At 36.0% G+C, this 15,065-nt stretch overlaps 2 protein-coding genes across 3 annotated transcripts in view; one reads left to right on the top strand and one right to left on the bottom strand.

Annotated features, from left to right (window-relative positions):
* The window catches only part of LOC145672160 (uncharacterized), a 315,761-nt gene that overhangs the window by 218,502 nt on the left and 82,194 nt on the right, over window positions 1–15,065 (top strand). The gene's annotated exons all lie outside the window — the stretch shown is intronic.
* LOC145671835 (uncharacterized) overlaps window positions 8,903–15,065 on the bottom strand; it is a 43,233-nt gene continuing 37,070 nt past the window's right edge. The window contains exon 5 of the mRNA XM_081741062.1: window positions 8,903–11,062. Within this exon, the coding sequence (XP_081597188.1) occupies window positions 10,925–11,062 (138 nt within the window). The 3' untranslated portion in view covers window positions 8,903–10,924. The remainder of the gene's footprint in view (window positions 11,063–15,065) is intronic.

Here is a 15,065-nt window from a genome sequence, read left to right as displayed (position 1 = left end):
ATAAAGCTTTCTTTCTATAGCTTCTCTTATATCTTCCCCCCTAAAATGCATTTTTTAACTTTTTTTAAAAAAACTCGCTTGCCCTCCTTAGTTTCCAAAAGAAAACGACCAGAAAGTGTTTCTTTGACCTACTTTTTAAAAGCTATAGTAACCAAATTTTTATGTCGATTATATGTCTTTTATCATTACAAAATTGATACAGAACTCAGGATGTAAATGGAGAAAAATTTAGGTTTTATTAAGTGATTGATAAAAAGAAATACTGAGCTCCTTCGTGGCTAAGCGGTTAGCGTACGAGCCTTTGGCGTCTGAGACCCGGGTTCGATTCCCGGCGGGAGCTCATGTGGTTCGAATTCCACGTTAATAAGTAGGTCCACGTCTCATATAGCCTCGCTGCTGAACGGGACGTTAAACTCAAAATCAACTCAAAAAGAAATACTGACAAATTGCTCGTTATTGAAAAGTGCTAACAGGCTTTTTCCTATTCCTTAGCATCATTGTGTCTTTAGCTGCCCATTGGAAAATAATAATAGTAATGATAATTATTATTATTGATAAAGAGTCTAAACTTTTATTAGTTCGGTAAACGCATATTGGCTTTCGCCCAATGATAACAAAAAAATTAACACCATGAAACCTCAAGTAGTCCTTACTTCCAATCATCCCTTTTTGTTCAAGCGCCTCCTTTGGAAACGAGAACTCCGCTTTGGAGGTTAACGCTCACATTGAGAACCACCGATATAATGCATGAAAAATATTTTTTGTGGAACAGTGGGATAGGCTCTTCTTCCACCAGGACTTTCGATTACAATGCTCGTAATACGACAAATGCAGTTAATATTAAAATAAGTAGCATTGATCCTTACTACCATTGATCACTATTTTAATAACACTTGTTATAAACTTTATATCAAACTATGCCTCATGTTACATTGTCTTATTACTTAACAACTCTCATGCTCATATTTATAGTAATTCATTTTAATAGGATTATGCGAATAAAACGCGTCATTTTCAAAGAAAAAAAAGAGAGAAAGCTACACCACCTGATTAATCAAAATGGTCGCCATCTGCAGCCACACATTTTTGCCATCGCTCAGCCAATGATTGAATTCCGTGGCGAAAGGAATCCGAAGTCTACAATATAGGAAAAAGTCCTCAATTGCACGTTAAGCCACCCAATCATCTGGAGAATTCTTCCTTCCCAAGAATTGCTCGAGATGCCACAAAAGGTGGCAGTTAGTGGAACTGCAACTTATGCGGAGGATGCACCGTCCTTTGGGCGACATATGAATGTGGATTTTCGTGAAACATGACGACAGACCATTGCTGGATGCTTGAGAACAAATTTACAGTACATTTAATCTAGTTGAACACTGTAACGATCCACAATGATAGTTTAACCTCGAGGAAGAGAGACATAATGGGTCACTTCGTCTGTAGACCACCATTACTAGCATCAAAACATTCTATGGGATTAGAAACCGTCTTGAATGGTGATGACGATCCAACCACTGTTCTGACCGTTTACGATTATCGTAACAGACGTTCATTTTTCAACGGAAGTGACAAATTCGACGCATGAAATCTTCCCGGTTCTCACAATTACAGAACTGCACACCTTCAGACGGCAATCCCTGTTCGCTGGTATGAACTCATGTGGCACCCATCAGTGTTGCCAACAATATTTTCGTTAAGTCCCTACAGCTAAGTTAAAATGTCCCTACTTATTACCGAAAAGTTCAAACAGCAATTCCAATTAAATATTAATACTGACTGTATGATCATGCGTTTCAAATGTCATTATCTAGAAACTTGGCTACATAAGATACTCTATCTTTATTGAAACCATCATTGGGGGCGCGGTGGCTCAATGGTAGAGCGTTCACTCCGGTGCTTTGGGTCCCTGGTTCGATCCCAGCTCGCGCCATGTGGACTTTGTGGTGGACAAACACAGTGCTCGTGGGTTTTCTCGGGGTTCTCCCGTTTCCTCCCACTTTCTTCATTCCACCATTTCATTCATTTCTCATCATCACCGTCTCCTTTAGGCTAACCGGCATAACCGTGGGACGTAAAACTTAAATATTTCATTTCATTTTTGAAATCATCATTGGCCGTAGAAACTGTATAATATACGGTACATGCACTGTAGTGTACTACATTTATCAACAATAGGAAAATGCAGTACAATATTCTTAACCATCACGGAGCTATGTAGGCCAGTGTGATTGTTGATTTCTAGCCACGTTTAAACTTGCATTTTTTTTTTTTTTGCCTAGATTATCGAAGTTCTACTGTATTTTGCCTTCATTCAGTTATCTTCTACCAAAATGCCTCTCTGGCAGGCGCACACCCAGAAATTTTTGTTGTTAGGTCTAAGCTTTCGGGTAGTCCAACACTGCAAGCCACTACGTTTATGTAGTACTGAACGGCTATTATTCTGTAACCGATAAGTAATTGTAAAACACTTCCAGATCTAACCTGAGGCTGGAGGGTCTATCCGCGCAGTTTTCTTGACTGACAAAAATAATTTAAACTATTTTTATATATTTTTTTGAAAGTTTATAGTAAACTCATGATATACCTATCATAGTCTGGGTTCTCGCTGCCCCCAGTTTTTACCTTCTAGATCCGCCACTGACTTCCACCTATACAGTGTTTTTTTTCAGACATGTTTTTGGGGGCACTGCTCCCCGGAGGAGACCTAAATAATACGTCTATAATATAATAATAAATAGAGTAATACTGTGTGAAAATATATGTGCCTCTCCGAATACTAAGTGTGCCCCCCGGAAGATTTTTCTGAAGGAAACACTGCACCTATATTTAAAAAAAAAAGTATATTGTTTTATAAGAGTGCAGATGAAGTGTAAAATCAAATGTATGTTGAGTTAGGAAATTTTGGGGGGTCCGGACTCAGTGGAACCCCATCCCTATGGATACAGCCCTGCTCTCTGGTATGATAAATTAAATTTCCTTAACAGTTTTTTTTTTTTTTTTTTTTTTACTATATGCATAAATATCAGGGTGAATCTTATAGTATTCTTATTAATAAGAATACACTATTTTTGTTAGTAATAATGCAAATATAATCAAATTTCTGACAAGTCTTGTTTTCAGTTGATAACATTAGGTTGCAACTAACCACAAAACATTTATTAAAAAAAACTATTGAAGTTAGTTTCGTATTGGCATAGATGGCAGCACAAAACAAGATGATTCAATAGTCAGTTAATGAACTCCAAGGAATGTATAATTTATGTTGGATTTTAAATTATTCTCTATTAATGAACGGATATTCGAAAATTAAAGAACAGTTTCTTGTAACGTCTGAACAATTTATATTTTATTAGTCACGCTAGTTCTAAAGAAATGTGTAATTAAGATTTTAAAATATTGTACTATGTTTTAATAATGACACGTTGAATCTTACGAGTGTATTTCTTCAAGCTGGAAGTTCTAAGTAATTTCGCTAGATGTCAGCGCCTTTCAACGTTTCAATTCCTGGTTAGTATCGGATTGTGAAAGGGTATTCCCAAGTAATATAAAGACATTTTTTTAAACTTGTTTAGAATTAGCTTTTCTACATTAATGAGAGGTAAATTTGGATAAGGGCGTAACTAGCAATTCTTCAATTTTTCAGGAGAGCAGAAAAACAAACGCCCTTATCCAATTAACCAACGTATTCACACGCCATTTTTAGAGACAGGCGATCGCTACGGAGCAGAGATATTACCTTAACACCACCTAGACACATACGGACATGCTCAAACTTGCAGAAAATATGTATATCTCATTTTACCGGAAATAGGTCCATACGCCCTTATCCAAATTGCCCCTTCATTTGTTCAACTGCCCAAATTAACAGTTCATCAGTAGTTGTTATCCATACTTTGTGTAGACGCACCCATAATAACTGTGAAAATTCGAGTTGAAATCGACTTTTCGTTGTTGTTTAATGATTTTGATTAGTGGGATTTTACGAGCCTTGATCTGTGCCCTCGGTGTTCCAATAATCAGTAGCATAACAAGTAAACATAATGTTGCTCCCAAGACGAGAAGTAATGTCTCGTCTCGATTCTCGAAAAAAAAAAAAGCTTTTCTAGCCTCGTCTCGAAAATTTCTCGTTTCATTTTTTCTAACTTAATATACACAATTTATGCACTGATTTTTTCTTAATTGCATAGAATCTTTTCGTGTCACGAGAGATCCACGAAAGGTGTTATATAACATATTAGAGTATATTGTGTAAAGAGTTGATAAATACTTTTCATTGTGTTAGTACAATCACTTTATCAATTCATAGCTCTTGTACTTAGAGACCTGTACGGGCCGAATTTTTCGGCCCGAGCCCAATCCAGCCCGAATGTACCTAGGCATGGCCCAGCCCGGGCCGGAAAAGTTTTGGAGATTTTCGGCCCGGCCCGATAAGCTTTTTTAAAATTCTTGGCTCAAGCCCGGCCCGATATTTAAAAAAAAAAAATTAGTCCCAGTCTTTCTCAAAATTTAGTATTAAACTTGACCTAACCCTCAGAAACATTTTCTAAACTCTGGTTCACAACCTGACACTTGCCTCCCGAATAGTACCATTGCCTCCTAGAACTTTGCCTGTTATCGAGAGAACAAAAATGTGAAGATGCCAATATTGTTTTGCGACAGGCAAAACTTTCCCACCCCTTCTTGTCATATTTTGAGTTCAGTGAAGGTCAAGGTCAGAGCTCAATTTACCGCGCAATGCCTACAATCCTCTATAGTGAAAGTGGGGCCGCTAAGCAACGCATACTGTAAATAGCTATTGCATTCTTTGTAACACTTTTCACGGGCACACTTCTTCAATGTTTGGCTTTATTCCAATTATCGTTTAACGAAAGTCAATAATTATAAAAGAATTGCAATTAATAAGCCCCAGCCCGGCCCGACCTGAAGAGAAATCAGTGTCGGCCCGCCCAAGCCCGGTCCGGCCCAAAGAAATAACAGAGTCGGCTCGCCCGAGCCCGGCCCGCGCAGGTCTCTACTTGTACTATGAATAATGTAACCACTAACCACTTGGTATAACGATCTGATTTGTGGGCCTGAGCCGCTCCACGCCATCTGTTAGCTATTAGTGGAACTACGTCCTGCCTAGCGACGAATACGTGTCCAGCGCGCTGCGTCGCCCTATCATTAATCGGCTGTGACTCCTCAGCTTGCCTCATGACGCTGGATGGACACCGAAAGTTTGGGATCGAACCCTGAATCACGCGGACATGAGTCCAACTTTTTAACTACTAGACTGCGGTGTCCCCTATGAGTCATGTAACACTAAAACTAAAAGTCTTTGAGATCTCTTCGAACTACTTACACTCATGACAGTCTTGGAATTTCTCGTCTCGTCTCGAAAACGAAACTAAAATTGTCGTGCTTCTCATTTCTCGAGTTTGGAAAAATACATCTCGTCTAGTTTTCGAGACAAGACGCGAAATTTCTTGTCTCGTGGACAACACTAACTGGGGGACTAAACCTAAAAAATGATGCTCTCCCGAGAACCGTGCCACTTATTGAGTTAAAACTGGTTAACTGAAATAGATCCACATTAAGCTTTTCATTATGATACTAGTATAACGATGTATAGTGTGGTTAATAAAATATAACCTAAAATTTTCATTAATTTGTAAATTTTAATTATTAAAATGTTGTCCAAACATATCAGTCAATAGTCCACATTGTTGAGGGTAGTTCTTGAGAAAATCGAAAAAGCGAACATTTGTGACGCTCAAAAGTATGTCGCACATTGCCAATAATAATTGGCAATATTTATTTTGCTGGAAGAATTTATTTATTTACTGTATATGTAGCAACTAGCAGATTGTTATTTGTCTTTCCTTAACGATGACATGCACGTGTTCTTTACCCACTTAACTGCTTGTAACAATGTTGATAGGCAACCCAATTTTCTTTGCTGTCATGTTGGTTGCATAAGTAGCAGTTAATGTGTGATATTCAGAACGAAATTCTGGTTTAAATTTACTTCCGATATTCACTGTGGCATTATTTATTTTAAAATACTTACCTTATCTTATATATTCATATCTGCTAGGCATAACCTGTACACCGAACTGAATAATTCGAACCTGTACACCGACTAAAATATGAAGTAGAATTAGCTTGCTTCCAATTCGTAAATATTGTCCTTACCTTTAAAAAAAAATGCAATGAAAAAAATCCCTTCGACTAGCCCATATAGTTTTTCTAACTAAAATGGTCCAAATTATTCATGATATTTGACGTTAAAGCAACTTCCCTGTTTTATGTATCAATGCATACTAGGTTTTACAAAATATTCTAACACAGTTTCTGGAAATCGTGATTCAACACTGAGGAAGACGATTAAACTTTCGGCATTTATTCATACCTGCAAGTATTTGGAAGCTAATATCGTAACCAAAACCTATATTTATTGAATGCGGCTGACAGAGCTCTATATCCACCAAAAATTTAATTTAACTATTTTGTTGCTGAGTACCTTACAATATTGTATTTTAATAAAAATTGTTACTCACTACTGTGAACTTCAATAAATGTATATTGGTGAGTTTATACATGATTTTATTGTCCTCTGAAAATGATTTGTAAGAAAGTGAACTGGAATGTAAGAGAATTCAGTGAGACTCATTGAACCGAACGGTAAGAAGTGGTTGACTCACAATAACCCAGTCTTTAGTACGACATTTTTTGTTTCATCATCGGCAGTTAATTGACTCCTGTACATACATACATTCTAATTATCTTCATTTAACAGCCTCTGTAAATTATTTTAGACTTTAAATATCATGGAAATGCGGTCAATTAAGAAATAATGTATTTAAGGAGTTCCAAAGGTTTGAGGACGGTTTCTTATAAATTGTCCAATGAAAATTTTTGTAAGTTTATGTATATATATATATATATATATATATATATATATATATATATATATATATATATATATATATATATATATATATATATATATATATATATAAATTGGAAATGCTATATACTAGCGTCCCGTTTAAGTGAATTTGACTGAACCGATGGTATTTCGGTTCCACGAAGATTCAGTTAAATTGAAATAAAGATTTTTTGATATGCAGCGTGAATATACAGGGTGTTTGAAAACAACACCGACAATGTTTGGGAGGTGATTCCTGCCACCAAGATAAGACGAAAAGTATAAACAACCTGGGTGCACAAATGCTCCCTTTCGGAGTTACAGGCTGGCGAAAACGAAACTATGAACTTTAAGGGTCCGTAGCTCCAACAATATGGAACTTACCGTAGTCGGGTCAAGACTTTGTTTAGGAACAAGTATGTGCCCTATCCAAATATCCATGTTTCAGAATACTGTGGTACTTCCGCAACAACTTTAATAGAGGTAGTTGTTGAATACTTCAAATTATATGCCCGTAGCCAAACTGTCTTTATAAAAATTGTTGCGTGGGTACCTTACGATTATTAAACATGTATTTTTTGGTAGTGCACATATTAGTTCCTAAGTGAAGTCTTGACCCGGCTACGGTAGGTCCAATAGGTTTGGAGCTATGAACCTTTAAAGTTCATTTTTATCATGTTTTCGGCAGCCTATAACTCCGAAAGAAACATTTGTGTACCCAGGTTGGTCTATACTTTTCGTCTTATCTTGGTATCAGGAATCACCTCCAAAACGCTGTCGGTGTTATTTTGAAACACCCTGTATATATTTGATATATTTTCAGTGTGAAAAGATGTTGTTGGCAACATATTACGCCTACACCTTCAAAACTAAACATTGCTAAACTTAAGATGTATGATTAAAACAATGAAGTTTAATTCATCTTGTTGAGAAAAACGCTTTTTTGTTTTTTCTCATTTAGCAGTTGGGTTAACTTGGAAATTCCGTTAATGTGGATTCCGGTAACGGGACTGTAGTGTATTATATTTTAGGTACAAATATCGAAAACAAAGAATGAAATTCCTATTCCACTGGATCAGCAAGGTTTTTTTAAAAAATACACTAGTGTCAGTCTGATAGGTATTGCATGGTATTTAACAAATTAACAACTTCCAAGCTCTTGGCGCTCCTTGGAGCTTAACGTTCCTTTTTTTTCATTCAGATTAGTTTATATGAAAGAATATATAGCTTATATTTGAACATTATATGCCCTAATAGAAATGTAATTACGAACAATCTATACAGATGCACACGTATGAGTCTATCAAGTGTTGAATATAAAAACTTGAAGAGTAGCGAGCAGATCAACTATTAATTTGCATTTTAAAGGAAATCAGCCTAGTGATAGCTTTTCACAAATAATAGTAGATGGACCCATGTTATCTAAACGGTGAATGTATTCTGTGGATGAAATTTGAAGTCTAATAAAAGCTCCCGTTCAGATTCAGCCTGTAGTGATCGAAAAATGAAGTATCACATACAAGGCATGCCGAGCTGAACTTATCCCTGGCTGAGCCCGGCCACAAATAGAACTATCTTTATTCCGTAGGCCATGGGACACTTGCTTATCAAATTTGGTTCAGATCTGGCCAGTAGTTATCGAGTAATAAAGTATCACAAACAAATCGAACCCACCCAAGCCGAGTCTGCTCCTGGACTAGCTCGGTTAACAAATATAGCGTTCTCTATATCTTAGAGGATGTGCTACTTACCCACCAAATTTCGTTCAGATTCGGTCAGTAACTACCGAGAAATAAAATATTACATACACATATAGGGCAAAAGTATGAGCTCCCTTATGCTTACGCCGAGACCTAAAAATAATTACTCAGCTATTAAAAATGCCATAATGATTGACGCCACGAAATCTAATGGTAGGAGTGAATACTAGGTATTTTGTTTAACTTATTTATCTAGGTACAAATCGTAAATTATTGATTTGTTTATTGAAATTTTATTTTAACATCAAAATAATTGATTATATACAGGAAGAACATCGTATGATTTATATTTTACAAAATATTATGGATAAAACAAGTTTAGCATTGCATAACACTTAAAGGATAATTTTGATTTAATAAAAAAATATAATCACGCTTTGTGTGCTTCTGGAAGAATATTTAAAACAGTATGATAAAAGTTTTTTTTTTCCTTCTTCATTATTTAGCATTGTCTCGAAGTATTCAATATCATCAACACTTTTATCCATCTTTATATTGCTAATCTTTTGATTTATATGAGGAAGTGTTTTGTTTTATTATTATTACTTACGTTAAAGTGAATGAAGATTTTAATGCTTTGATTTCGCTTATTTCTCTTTATGGTAACTTAATTGGACTTCGCTTCGTAAGTTTAGTAGGAGTAATTAATATTGGGAAAGATTAATTTTATCTTTCATTGTAGACAGGAGAATCACGACATATGATTTCAGGACTTCTCTGTTTCTTTTATAATATAGGCCTACAGGGTGTTTCAAAACAACACCGACAACGTTTGGGAGGTAATTCCTGACACTAAGATAAGACGAAAAGTATAGACCAACCTGGGTGCACAAATGCTTCCTTTCGGAGTTATAAACTGCCGGAAACATGAAAAAATAACTTTAAAGGTCCATAGCTCCAAAACCATAGTTAGTTCGACTACGGGCATATAATTTGAAAGTTCTCACCAACTCCCTCTATAAAAATTGTCGTGTTACTACCTTAGAATTCTCAAACATGTATTTTTTTTATAGCACGCATATTAGTTCCTAAGTTAAGTCTTGACCCGACTGCGGTAGGTTCAATAGTTTTGGAGGTATGGACCTTTAAGGTTCATTTTTTTTATGTTTTCGGAAGCTTGTAACTCCGGAAGAAAGCATTTGTGCATTCAGGTTGGTCTATAAGTTTTTGCATTATCTTGGTGTCAGGAATCGCCTCCCAAATGTTGTCAGTGTTGTTTTGAAGCACCCTCTATATCTTCTATTGGTACAGCCCACTAAAACATAGTTGTAGGTTCTATCCATCTGTAAAAACTAGTGTTTCAATGTAAAATCCTTTCTAAAGAGGACAAAGTAAGTTCAGTTTTCACACAATTTTGGTAAGTGAACACTAAATCAGATGGAGAGTAGTTATAAACCAGTAATATTTCACACTTTAAAATATTTCACTCGTATGTATCCCCTTCTGAAGTTGTTATAATTATATAAGAAAGAAACTGCTTTTCCAAACTTAATTCTTTTGCAACTTTACACAAAACAACGCCAATGATGTGTTGCTAAAATCACTCCATGCTACAAGCTACCATGTTCGGTAGTAGATATACTATTTTAATTTAATAATTTACTCCAAAATCTGATGACGTTGAAGTAACACACGTAGTGTCAGAATTTTACACAATTCTGGTAACATAGTGCTGTTGTGTTGAATTAACTTCAAAAGGTTGATAAAATGGCCCAAAACTTGTACGAATTCAAAAAATTACTAGTTTGCTACAGCTAGAAAAGCACGGAAGATATGTATATGGAATTTGATGAGAGATGGACGAGGAAAACTTCATTTGTTTGTCACAGATTAAATATGTCTGTAGGTTTTCATTTAAGTTGTATAGAATGTAAGTCATAATATGATAATCACTGGATTTTCTTCAAGTATTCATGTGCTATGTTTTTCTTTTTCTAGTACTTTTTGATATACTTCTCACAAATTATGTACACGATGTGTATTTAATCAATAATTTTAAGTTATAGTAAGTCATGAGACGTTTTTCTAAGAACTTCTTTCCCATTGAAATGTGCTAAATCATGCATTTAAATATTTTTGTCGAAGAAATAAGCGAAATCAGTGATTTATATCTTCATACAATTTAATACGTAAAGATATACAGTTCCCCATATAAATAATTCAATTAAAAATCAAAGATGACGGATATATTTAACCTTTAACAGAATTATTTTAGTCTTTTTTAAATGTCCATATTTAAAACAATGCAAGGTCACTAAGAGTCTTGTTTCTCATCATCTGACGCTAATTGCGTCGTTTCTGTAGCTGCAGACCCTGCAGAAGAACTCTCGCTGTCAGCGCCTGATAATATTTGTTCTGGATGCTCTCGATAGTAATCGACGCTATGATCTCGCTGGAAAAAAAGATAATACATAATGTTACTTGAAATGAGTAGGCAATCAATCGGTTGTACTGACTAGCATCTTAATAATATTTAACGTATCTACGAGACTATATCTGTCAGGATTAGGAATTAGATTTCTGGACTTTTGGGATCCATGACCATGTTAGCCCATCATGAATGAAGGATGAGAATAGATACCATCCCTGCATTTGGCTAGTATAGATTAGAAAAACGCAAGGAAAACAGCTGGCCTGAAGCTACACTTTTCTAACCGACATTCCCCTCCAGGAATGGAATCTGGGACCACTGTCTACGAGACTTGTCAGGAAAGTAAAGTGCAAACGAAAATTAAGATATACAAGAAATGTATTGGACGCAAAGAAAGCCGTACTGGTACAGAAGTTTGTATCCTAGAATCATAAAGTCCGGTGCCTGCATCTGGAATCATGTTGTGACGCTTCCCTTAACCTAATCATCATTGTAAAAGTGTTTTTCATCAAGATGCTTCTTTAGGTGCAGTATTCATTACGTTCTCGTACACAGATGTTATTTCACGATGGGCCTCCGATGAACGCTTACCTTATATTTGCAAAAATTTGGTTACGGTGCGCATTTCAAACCTAGGTGATTTAGTAATGTCAACGCATGTTCCTTGCGCAAAACTATGTGTCCCACTGATGAATCACCCCATAATCCTCGTCGTATAGATCAAGGTACTGCTAGTGTTGCCACTTTTCCCCCAACGTGCGAAATGTGTTTGTAGCTTTACTTTCCTGGCAAGCTATTACCCAAGTTTCTTTATAACTGATGTAGTAGTGTATTCGTATCTCCAGAAATCGTTGTTTTCGTGGGCGAGCTTTATAAAGTTATACATAAACACAACTATTTTGATATGTAGATTAACAACAGTAACATAACTGTATATGTTATAATACAGTGTGAGTCGTAAGTTGCTTGACACTAGTAATCATTCACTTCTCCACTGACTAGAGTAGCAGTAGCCGATTGACATTATTGTTTGGTTCCTAATGGGACATGGTCCGTAAATAATACGATGTAAGAAAGGATTCTGTAAAACATTCACACTTTCTTATAGTTGTAAGAAAGTTAACAATAAATAGGAAGTTACATGTGTGTTGGTACCTTAGTTGTGGTGGTTACATGACCATAATTCCCAAGATAAGACTGAATTATTTTTGCAACATTTTCTGTCTTAGGAGTAATGAAAGGTATTTTTCTTGAAAAAAAAAAATACGGATTTAGAGCATTTGAAAGAGCATATTACTTCTGAATTTGATAAGAGTTTCATCCAACAACATTAGAGATGTAATATGTTCTTTCGTGTTTAAAAGATGTAAACTGTGCATTGTAAATGATGGATACTTTGAACACTTGATTCTTAACTTAATGTTAAGACTTTTCATTAAGTTCTCACCTTAGGGTTGCCATATTTCAAAAATGAGAATCCGGGACGCTACTAAATTACGAGAATCTTTGAAATACTTAAAATGAAAAGGAGCGTTATATACGAGTACTAATTAACTTCCATTAGATACAGTTGTTCAAGTATTACGTAATCACATTTTTAGTCATTTTAGTCGGCCTTCTCCTCCCCAGTTAAGCAAACATAAGCAGATGCTTAACACCCTTCCCCCTGGTAAGCATTTTAATTTCTCAGGATCTGTATTGTTCATGGCTTTCAGAGTCTGTTTTAGCTCATTCAAGTGGAGGAAAATAACAAAAAATATCGATCAGAGCTTATTGATTAAAATATTTCAGAAGCAAGATGCAGATTGAAACAAAGTACTAAAGATAACAATAAAATTGAGCAGTAAAGCCTTTTGTCCCTGGCCCAATGAAACGAATGCTTCGTTCAATGTTAGAGTAGTTAAATCGTGAATTTAATTAAATCCATGTTTTATGTATTCAAGTTCTTTTTCATCTTTTGAATTGCCATACTCAGAAGTTGAAGAGAATAAATATATACCTAATCCTGTGAGAAAAGCAAGCTATAATATGCCTTTCCTTTCTTCTTCGCTGAAATCCGGGACATTTAAGCGTACCGAGAAATACTATCGAAACGCCGGGACGCAGATCTCGGTTCCGTGATTGTTCCGGATTTTCCGGAACGAATGGCAACCGTATCTCCCCTCTTCTTTTTTGCATTTTAGTGAATGACGTGAAGACAATGAAGGATATCAAAAATGTAGAAAGTAAGCCAGATAATATTACATGACTAGAATAGCAGTGCCGCTTTCGGCTAGGAGTGTTAGTGTTGTGTTTACGTGACTAGGATGACAGTGCTGCTGTCGGCTTGGGATGCTAGTGTTATGTTTACCTGAGTACGATAGCAGTGCCGCTTTCGGCTTGGGATGCTAGTGTTGTGTTTACCTGAGTAGGATAGCAATGCTGTTTTTGACTGGGATGCTAGTGTTGTGTTTACCAGAGTTACTGGAGAAGCGGGGACATACAGGAAAATGGAGAGTCTCAGTGATGAAGTGCATCCAACGGTTTACCAAAGTTGCAGTTTAGATATTATAAATAGCCTGATCTGTTTGCGCTTAGTAAAGAACGCTATAGATTATATTAGTTGTCATTGAATATAGAACCATCCCTTCAACTTATTGTGAATAGCAATATATGCATAGAAGTTACCAATAAAGGAACAACATACCCCAATTCAGTGAGCTACTGTGCATTAAGCAGATTGTATGAAAATTGATTAATTTTTATTTGATTTCATTACAAAATAGGAGTAACCTGTAAGAGGAGGGAATGACTGTCAATGACTAATAGATTAATTTAGGGTTAATAGTTGCGCCATGTCTTGTAAGTGTAAATTTAAATCAAGTCTCAACGAACTTTAGGTTAATGCGTTTGTGTTCTAAATGAATGTTGACACAAATTGTTTTCTTAAGTTTAAGCTAGGAGAGAATTTCATTTTCACTCGAGAATGGAAAAAGTCCTATCCGTTGGCCTAGTGGCTAGCACGTGTGCCTTTGAAGCACTATGGTCCTGGGTTCGATTCCTGATAGAAGACCACGGACATTTTTACTTTCACACTCATTCAGTTTCATTAATCATTCGTTTGGATTTGATTAGAGTGTAGTGTCGTTCAGCAGCGAGGTTGTATGAGACGTGGACTTCTGCTTAACGTGAAATCCGAACCATATGAGTTCCCACCAAGAATCGAACCCGCGTCTTCCTCGTCGAAGGCGCGCATGCTATCCACATGGTCACGAGGAAGCTCATTAATCATTTGAATTCTTTAAGCTAAAAGGCATAACCATGGGATGTTAAACTAAAAAATCTTTTAATTTGTTTGAGGAATGTGAACCTTTTGGGAGAAAGGAAGGTGAAGAAGAAGAAATTTTCCCTGCACTTTTTAAAGGATTATGGGGTTGGATAGTTTGCCCTTCGGGTTTGACTTGTAAAATTTGATTAGGGTACATCTTTCTTTTTAGAATCATTATCGAAATCCAGCCTTTCGTAGAGTTCGAAAGAGAGTAGTTGATAAAAACATGAATGTATGGATGGTGTAAGTGTGTCATTGCTTCAGCATACAATAAATTCACAGCTTTTATTTATGAGAATTTTCCCCCGGACTCCCTCTGAATTTACCTCCGGTTCTAGCACTCAGGTGACAAAATTAATTCCACTAACTGTTTTCACACTCACTGTAATTTTAAAACTTGGGAGCCTGGTGTTATCTTTGTGTCTGTCTTTCTAGAAATAATAACGGTAACACGTTATTCTACTGAACATCTTTTTAATGCCATTTTTAGGTTGAATCGAAAGGACTTAGTTTAGCTTGGTAGCACAAGCTGCCTCAGCTGAAACGTGTCAGATGTTCGGTTTTATTTAATAAACCTGCCTCTCCACCCACTTTTCTCTGAAAAGCCCTATATTGTTATCCACAATTGAAATTCAATCAAAGGCAAATCCTCTTTAAGCAACTGTAATTTTTATTTCGAGTTAAAGTATTAAAATGTGGCACAAACGGTTGCAAGAG

The sequence above is a fragment of the Thermobia domestica genome, chromosome 15, assembly GCF_964235325.1.
Source record: "Thermobia domestica chromosome 15, izTheDome1.hap1.1, whole genome shotgun sequence".
In the NCBI taxonomy this organism is placed as follows: Eukaryota; Metazoa; Arthropoda; class Insecta; order Zygentoma; family Lepismatidae; genus Thermobia; species Thermobia domestica.
This window is presented reverse-complemented; position numbering and strand designations above follow the sequence as displayed.